Source organism: Ruditapes philippinarum, unplaced genomic scaffold (genome assembly GCF_026571515.1).
Source record: "Ruditapes philippinarum isolate M1 unplaced genomic scaffold, ASM2657151v2 ctg4242_1_1_1_1, whole genome shotgun sequence".
Lineage (NCBI taxonomy): Eukaryota > Metazoa > Mollusca > Bivalvia > Venerida > Veneridae > Ruditapes > Ruditapes philippinarum.
In genome coordinates, this window is record NW_026857949.1 from 44617 (window position 1) to 53820 (window position 9204).

Here is a 9204-nt window from a genome sequence, read left to right on the forward strand (position 1 = left end):
TGGTGAAAACGCGAAATCACGATAGTGCGATGATGAAAACGCGATATTTCAATAATTTTGGATAAATTTTTGAGTTTATACATGCATATTTTAAATTAACGAACTGACTCACTCATGAATAGAAAGTGAGGTTACTTAAAGGTCAATAAAGCCCCAAAATGCCCTGATTCTTTATTTCTCAAAACCTTCATTAGTTTTGATGTTACAGTTTCAATATGCACCCATTCGAACGTGTGTGTTTTTTAGACCTTTAGTTAGGTTAAAATAGTGATTAAGCACTTTGATTTGAAGACAAAATATCACCTTGTTTTTGCTTCCACTTTTATTTCACAATGCTTCTTTCTTCACGTGGTAAAACATTTAACATGCTCTAATTCATTAAAAAAACACATTTGCCTTTTCTTCAAAATGATAGTATAGTCAGTGTATCATTAATTTTTATTTTCCAATCATTGTCTGGCAAGTCAATGTGTCTATAACCTGGCAGAAACGACTTTCACATTTCAGATTTGTCTACACAATGGCTCGACCACGGACCCAGACAAACGGGACGGCACGGAAAATGACTGGGTTTTAGACATTATGAAACGCATAATTAAAGCTCATTTTCCTACTTTAGAGGCAGAACCGTCTATAGTAGAGACATGTATCTATACAGTAAATATAATACGTTTTTTTTTTCGTCTGATGATTTTTACAATAGTTGTACACACTTTTTCTTAATCGTGATTTACAATACTATACTTAATCCCAATTATAATTGGTCATTTTTTTTGGTTCAAAAGATGACAACGCTTCGAATGATGACAAGTACTAACAAACTTGTTGTTATTATGAATGAAATATTTTTTTCTCTCTTTTGCATCCAGAATTCCCCCGACAAAGGATTTATATTAGATGTTCATCCTAAGTGGAAAAATGTCGTTATTGGTGCTGGATTTTCAGGTATGACAGAAACATGTATTTGATTTAGCCCACACTTTTCATGATCCCTGGTCAACAAGTCATTTCTGTTTTGGTTTTATTTAAAGTCACATCGGTCGGTCAAGGTCATAAAGAGCTTTACATCTTTACTAGAAACTAGGGAGTTCTCAGACCTTAGATTACCGCTTCGGGTTTTTAAGGCACTAGCCGGGACATATGAGTAGCACCACCCACCTTCCTGAAGATACCCGGGTAACTTCCTCACATGAAATAATAAAAATAATCCTACCGAGATTCGAACTTTCAACAGTTAAGGGCGAGTTATTCTTTGTCCGGGACCTCAAGAACGGAGACCGCTATCTACAAGAGTGGGATATTTATCAAAGAAAAGTATCTGATTGGCTTGAACCCACAGCTGTGAGGGATAAATTATTCGGACGACCTTTTAAATTCATTTAGATACAACTGTGTTTCTTTAAGAAAAATGTAGTGATATAACCTTGATACGACACGTGCTGCTATTGAATATCATTGATCTGAATTTGTATATAAATTTTTAAAAAACAGACATCTTAATGTAAAGCCATTTGGATCTTTGCTTTCCTCGTAACAGTTGTTCAAACCATATTTGAGCCGTGTTACGACAAAACCAACGTAATGCGTTTGCGGCCAGCAGTCTAATCAGGATCCATGCTGTTCGTTTACAAACCCTAAAACAAGTAAAGAAACTGATAGCGAACAGCATGGCTCCTAATCTATGTTGGTTTTGTTGTGACGCGGCTCATATTAAATGTATGTATGTAAGTATCACGTATGATAGTCAATACTATCCAAATAATCATTTATGGTGTTACAGACCTTCAATTATAGATCAATTCACTTTAAGATTTTAGCAGTTTTCAAAATCTTAGGTTTGTAATATAGAACAAAAAAGGTCCACTTGACCATGCAGCCATCTTGTGTAGTAATATTAGTTGATCAAATTTTGTACTTTAATGTAACAATTTTAACTTGTAAATTTTGTTGGACGTTATATACCATGAGGAATTACTTATTTATACACATAGATGTATGCCTTGACTGAGATGCCTTTGTATTATTATTTTTCAGGTCACGGGTTCAAGTTGTCACCCGTTGTAGGGAAGTTGTTGTCACAGTTAGCAACCGGACAGCGACCGTCATATGATTTGTCGCCATTTAGACTCAGCAGATTCTTAAAGAATAAATTATAAATATGAATAAAAAAGGTTTAAAATATACAAAGATATCAAGCAGTTTATATTTATATTAGGCTGTTTTTTTTAACTTTTTGTTGTTGAGACTTTATGTAATTTCATTAAACAACCTGTGGAATGATTTGGAATAATTTGAAAACGGAAAAAGTCCCTGAATGTTTTTTTTTCCAGAGTAATACATTTCAAAGCGTTAAAAACTTATAAAAACCATAGTTACTCCAGCAAAAATAGAAATAAGAAAGGAGAAAAAAGTGGTAAAGTAGCATAATAATGGTACTTTAAAAAATGCTCTCTTTAGTTTGAGTAATGACTTTATCTCGACTACATACAAGCCGATAAACACTTAATCTTTGTTTAAGTCATTACGAACAGTATTTACGTCAGTATGTCAACATATTTATTGTCATTGAACTGTTTATGATCCAGCATTGATGTAACGTGTAAAAATAATACATCTTCATAAACACACAAATAATGTATCATGGACTGTACAGTATCTAGAACAATTATAGAAATATTTTATGGTAGCTAGTAAACTCAGTACAAAATGAATTGTGAAACATTCATAGGATAAAGTTCCGTTCACCATCTTATGGTCAAGTGAGGTCCGAAAAAATGTCGAACTAAGCAATCAAGTGCATATAAGTAGACCATTTACAAGACAAAACAAGTTCTGGAGACAATAACTCACCTTTTTACCGTCGTTTCATATTGCTTGAGCTGAAGAACAACAATCAAAATCAATTAACTCAACAATTAGTTCGGTGTCACTTAAGTAAGTTAAGTAATTCAAAACAAAACATAAATATGTATAAAGTGATAATTGTTGAAGACCGATATAAACATAATTGTTCGATGTGAGCGTTTCATAAAATTACAAAAACTTTTGCGTTAAATTAAATGTTGCTAAATTTGTAACATTATTTCGTAATATGCATTGTTATACTTTATCAGTTCAGACGCACCAAATATTTCAGCTGATAAGTACAGTAACAGTATGAGGTGGAGAGAGTAGCTTGGCACATGCATGCTTGTCAAAACATACCATTGTATCCCCTGAACCAATTTTACATCAGTTTGAATGAGGCCTGTTAATGACAAAACATTCTATAATAAAAGAAACGAACGAATATAGGTTATATTTTATTCAACATTACCCAATTTCACTTATTTAAGTCATACTCTTACAGCAGAGTCTTTCAAATTTGAAAGACCCTGCTTACAGCAAGAGAAGTTAAGCATATGACTTCATTATGTTAGTAGTTAACACAATTAATGGCAAATTTATAACTATGTTCATCTAACTTTGGGTCAAATATTTCATGCCTTATTTTTAAAAAAAATATGTGTACAAATAGAGGGTCCTTTACCCGCGCAAGTGCATGAATCATCATGCACTTGCGCGGGTAAAGGACCCTCTATTTGTTCACTTCATCGGAAGATTGATTGATACCAGTCAATGGTATAAATCGATCTTCCGATGAAGTGAACAGTATATGCGACCATTTCTCAAACACTGGAAAAACCTTCACCCCCACCCAACGGCCATCCTGAATCAAAAAAAAGCAAACAACTTTCTTGACATAAAACTAGCTCGTAACATACTGATATTCCACATTCAGTGAAGACAATTGAGAAGATAAACCACATAAAGATAAGATACTCATATCTGTATAAGTGCGCGTATTTTTCCACTTGTGAATATTGTATCATTTTCTTTACACTTAAGTCTTTCAGTTCATTCTTTTCTGAATCTAGATTCCGTTAATATTAAGAAGTATGTAAGGGGTAAGGGGAAGTGGGGGAGTGGGGGAGAAGGAACTATCGGTTGTTTGTGGTTGGCAACAGAGACTTCGCTTCATCGAATAAATTTTAAATTTAACAAATAAACCATACGTAAGTAAGAGGACAAATTTCCTTATCATACAAATATTCCAAAATTTTAGTAAAATTTTGCCTAACGTTAAACGAATTGCAAAATTATATTGTCGTAAATGAGGAGAAAAGGAAAACAATGAAATAACTTTTGCTGCAAACTCATCTGATGATTCTATCTCACATTCCGCATTCTTAAAAAGTTCATAACCATACTTAATGTAGAGGTTACCACACACATAATTTTAATAGGCAGTTGACGGTATTTTTTAAACAATGCGTTATCTGTTATAAACATATAAACAAAGATCAATCATTCTGTAGCGACTGCAACTTTGATTTTCTCTGCTTTATTTAATCAACACACATCAGTTAAAACAACACTAAAACACTGTGTTAAAACGGACGGCAATGGTGGTCTCGTGTAAAAACAACTCGATCTTTAACACAAGATATTGATGATATTTTTGTTTGTTCAAAGTGCTGAACTTTGTCGTTAATCATTCTGGTACGAATACATAAAAATTGAGCAAGAAAGTAATTCAAAATCGATTTTGTAGTCCATCTTTCTGATAGATTGGTGAATAACACCTTTTTAATGAATGAACGATAAAAAATTTATATAAAAGAAGAGAAAAAATTTAAATATAACATAACCAATTATTGTCGTGCTCGGATCTATACCTAAAGGTAGGATTTTATTTTCCAGTTTAATTTTTCATAAAAACAACACACACGATGTGTTTTTGTTTGTTAAAGTAGCCCTTACTTTATTGAAAATATGTTAATGACGATTATATTTTAATTTAAAGCGAACATAAAATATACCAGAAAAAGCACAATTTTAGGTATACATACACAATTCCGGTCAGATGATGATGTTATGGGGGAGAAATTAAAAGCAAACGTTGAAACTAAGGAATAATAAAACAGTTATCCACCTCTTATTGTAGATCATACACTGACTTTCATGAATACCTGGAAATTCAGCTTTTACATTGTCTTTTTATAGTTTCCGTCTAGGGAAAGAGGACGATCATTTATGAACGCTTCAAATTTTTCTTGACAGTTCTTTGACTGGCCGATATGTTTTTATTTCTATCAATATCAATTATGTAGGACAACTGAAGGGCAACTGGAGTGCTTTACGTCATTTGTTTTAGCATTACTAAGCTTGTTTAGTAGAAAAAAAATCAATAAAGGCCAGGAAAGCAAGAATTTCCATTAAGTCCATATGAAGCAAACTTCAAATTTAGTTTATATAAAACGTTACTAAATAATTTTCAAAAAGACATAACGTTATAATGTGTGAAATAAGTCTTTATTTATAACAATTTCAAAACTTGTTGTTTTCTATTGGTTCCAAGTGTTTTTAAACAAACAAATACGTCAGTTATCTGACGATCATGAATACATTACAAAATCAATCAATCAATCAATCAATCAAACGTCCGCTTGTCAAAGGCCCATTATGCCCAGAAATGCTTTTATTATTTTTTTCAAAAGCTTTCTATCATTGTTGATTTCCTATTTATAGTTTCAAAAAAAAAAATCATAAACCAATTATTTAACAAATTTTTGCTTTTGCTTCTGTTGCTTTTTGATAATCGGTAGAGATATAGTGATTTAGTATCTTGTATGGAAATCAAAATACTGCATTGTTTACATTTTGCTACTTTAATGAAATTAATTTCCAATTCAGATCTACTTTCTTCAGGTGATAAACAAGACAAATTATCTTAAACTATTATTTAAACGTAATGAAACTCATATGTGCCCTTTCATTTGAAGGGGAATAAGAAATAGAAAGAGCATCTTAATGCAAGGCTGTCTGATTAGGCTCCGAGTATAAATCAGATTGCTGAGTGTTTTGATGTTCTTTCTCTTTTGTATCATAGGCAAATATGAAAACTTTTCCCTGTCGTCACAATATGGAACTCCAGAAAAAATGTAACTAATGTACGAGCATCTGAATATGATTCTTTTAACGTTATCAATTTCCAAGTTGTCATAATAGCTAAAGCCCAGAAGAAAAATGTAGCCAATCAACGAACATGCTCCATTTCAGTGCGCTAACTGCAGGAGTGCGAGTAACTAATACTAATAGGTCTACATACTATGATACAAGTAGATATAAAATTACAACTTACAAATATTCCATCGGAAAAAGACTAATTATGAACATGATTTTGACGTGATAATGTGTCTTTTCGTTTTAGGTCACCATGAAGATATCACTGATAACCCTTGTTTTGTTTGGAGTACTGCTGCTATGTACTCCTAATGACGCAGTACCGGGTACACATGGATACGGTGGCATGATGCGCGGATATGGCAGCTCGGGATATGGTGGCATGATGCGCGGATATGGAGGTGGCATGCATGGATACGGTGGCGGATACGGTAGCGGATATGGAGGTGGCATGCATGGATACGGTGGCGGATACGGTAGCGGATATGGAAGTGGATATGGAAGTGGATACGGAAGTGGATACGGAAGCGGGTACGGTGGCTATATGATGGGTGGTCATGGAGGTGGATACAGAAGTGGGTACGGTGGAATAATGGGTGGTTATGGTGGTGGATACGGAAGTGGGTACGGTGGAATGATCGGTGGTCACGGTGGTGGATACGGAAGTGGATACGGTGGAATGGTGGGTGGTCATGGTGGTGGATACGGAAGTGGGTACGGTGGAATGATGGGTGGTCATGGTGGTGGATACGGAAGTGGATACGGTGGAATGATGGGTGGTCATGGTGGTGGATACGGAAGCGGATACGGTGGAATGATGGGTGGTCATGGATACGGAGGACATGGATATGGTGTTGCAATGGGTCGTCATCATTATAGATATTAAAGGAGAGAAAAAGTTATACATCAAATATTAAAAACTTGTTTGTTTTACGACACACTGCCACTTTTTTGGGAGTAAGCCACTATACATGTATGCGAATAAAGCTCCGAGGCAGTTTCCCATATAAAGTGTAATTGCGTAAATATCAACGCTCATTGTAAACTTGAATTCAAACATGTTCAGTAAACATTGATAAAATAATAAAAAATTAAGTGTAACAAACTATTACTGACTATCAATTGGAGTATTTGTAGCATTTCACGAAGTTACACGGCGGCAAAACGTAAAGGACGTCAATACTTTCGACGCTATTGCAGTGAAGTAACGTTGTCGATGAAATCCCAACAAGTTGCAAAATATTTTACTTAAGACGTATATTAAATCCAACTTATGAAAATATCATTGTAGTATTTGTAATAAAACGTTTGTATGCACTGATCAGTAGTTTGTTTTATAGTTCAATGTGTTGTCTGCGTTCGAGTTACCGCATACAAAGTTCTAAAAGCGAGACCCAGTTTATGAGCATAGAGCATAACTTTTAATTTAATAATTTGATGAGCGTTCTTTTAATTAACAATATATAATGTGCTTTGTTTTTTTAAAAATTAAGTCCATCGAAGCGGTAACTTCCCTTGAAGAGTATATTTGCTTGAATTGCGTCCAAGAATAGACAGCACGCCCATGCCGTAAATATTTTAGAAATTTACCCAAATATGTCAAATGGTCTTGTCTATATAGAAAGATGGACAAGTCAATTTAAGATATTAAACGGGTTATCGATAAAGGGCTAACATTTTAAGAAGATTCAACAACAGTAGATACCTATAACCATAACTTAGTAAAGTTAATGTTACTACGTAAACAAACAGATAAAAAGGCAGCTTTATTATTCTTTGATTCCTAGGTTCACATTCCTTCAATTTTAAAGATAATAAATACCCAGTATGATTCTAGATAGACATACTGCATGATGTCATTAACAAGTATAGGTGTATCTTAGAGTATTAATTTGCAGAATCATACCATGCAGGGCGACATCAAATATGTATTCTTTATTAGACGCATGCAAAATAATTCTGCATATATTAAACTTGATCACGTAGAAAGCAATGTTCGAGCAAGAAACATATATAGCTAATGGACACACACCAATAAAGTGTATAGAATAGATAAATGATAAGTTTACTTTTGTCTGTTGATAAACTTGAAATTTGTGTGATCAGTAAATCCGATTTGCTAAACTCCCTAAGCTCCATACGAACAGGTTAGATATACAAGGAGAAATTAATCGGTCATCAGAGCACTCTTTTTCAGTTGGTGCAAGCAATTTAAAGACCATCGTAACACATATAAAGTTTCATGCTGATATCTTAAATACTCTTCGAGTAACTAGTATGTAAATGTATGAACAATACAAAAAGCCTATCACTCAAAAACTATGAAAGTAAAGTTATCATACTGGTGCACTGAACATATGAAGTTTAAAGTTGTTATCACAAATACAGCAAAAGAAAAAAAAAATGCAGAGTTATGACACAAATGAAAATAACAACATTTTTTTATTTATTACTTAAAATAAAGGGTTAGTAGTTAAACATTGTGTTTACTATTTGCCGTATCAGAATCTGACCATACAACTATCTGTATGTGCATTGGTTAAGGCGATGGTACGATGGTGAAAAGGCGATGGCGATATAACATTGTATTTTCACCATCGTGTCATCGCGACATCGCAAGTGCACCATCGTGTTTTCATCATCATACCATCGTGTTTTCATCATTGTTTCATCGCACCATCTCGTTTGCACCATCGTGCCATCGTGCATCAATGGTAAGAGTAAAATAAAACATCTCGATTGTCAAAACAGAACACCGTAGACTCCTGAGCTGTTTAAGAGAGTGGAGCGAGAATTCGATTGCTTTCTTTCTCGCTTCATCTCCTCAGAGACTTGGGGTATTCGGAATAATACTTTCAGAAAAATCTATCTTGCGACGCCATGAACGTTATTTTTTGTATTGTTAGCGTGTGCCGGGTCTCCTGTTCTATGTCATTTGTGATTTCCACATAACTTGTAAAAATATTTTATTGATTTATTTACTTATACGAATATAATATATTTAGAACATTTTCCGATATTTGTCTCTTGTAAAATTCTGTACGAAAATTGAAAAATGTGAACAGAACAGTAGAGCTGTAGAGTCCGATTACTTTTGAACAACCTTCGTAATAAATTGCACAATTGCTCAATTCCTGAATTGTTTTTACTTTCTGCTTGATTGGATAATAATACACTGTGCGATTAAAAAAAATATTT

General features: G+C 33.8%; 2 protein-coding genes across 2 annotated transcripts; both read left to right on the forward strand.

Moving 5' to 3' along the window:
* The first annotated feature begins 397 nt into the window (after positions 1 to 397).
* On the forward strand, positions 398 to 3245 carry LOC132751581 (peroxisomal sarcosine oxidase-like). The gene is made up of 3 exons (XM_060741762.1): positions 398 to 657; positions 870 to 945; positions 2035 to 3245. The coding sequence occupies exons 1-3, from the start codon at positions 583 to 585 to the stop codon at positions 2154 to 2156; spliced, it is 273 nt and encodes a 90-aa protein (XP_060597745.1). The 5' UTR covers positions 398 to 582; the 3' UTR covers positions 2157 to 3245.
* Positions 3246 to 4649: 1404 nt separating this feature from the next.
* LOC132751589 (keratin-associated protein 21-1-like) lies at positions 4650 to 7327 on the forward strand. Its single transcript, XM_060741772.1, has 2 exons — positions 4650 to 4724; positions 6254 to 7327. Exon 2 carries the CDS (start codon positions 6260 to 6262, stop codon positions 6890 to 6892), a length of 633 nt encoding a protein of 210 aa, XP_060597755.1. The 5' UTR covers positions 4650 to 4724; positions 6254 to 6259; the 3' UTR covers positions 6893 to 7327.
* The last annotated feature ends 1877 nt before the right edge of the window (positions 7328 to 9204 follow it).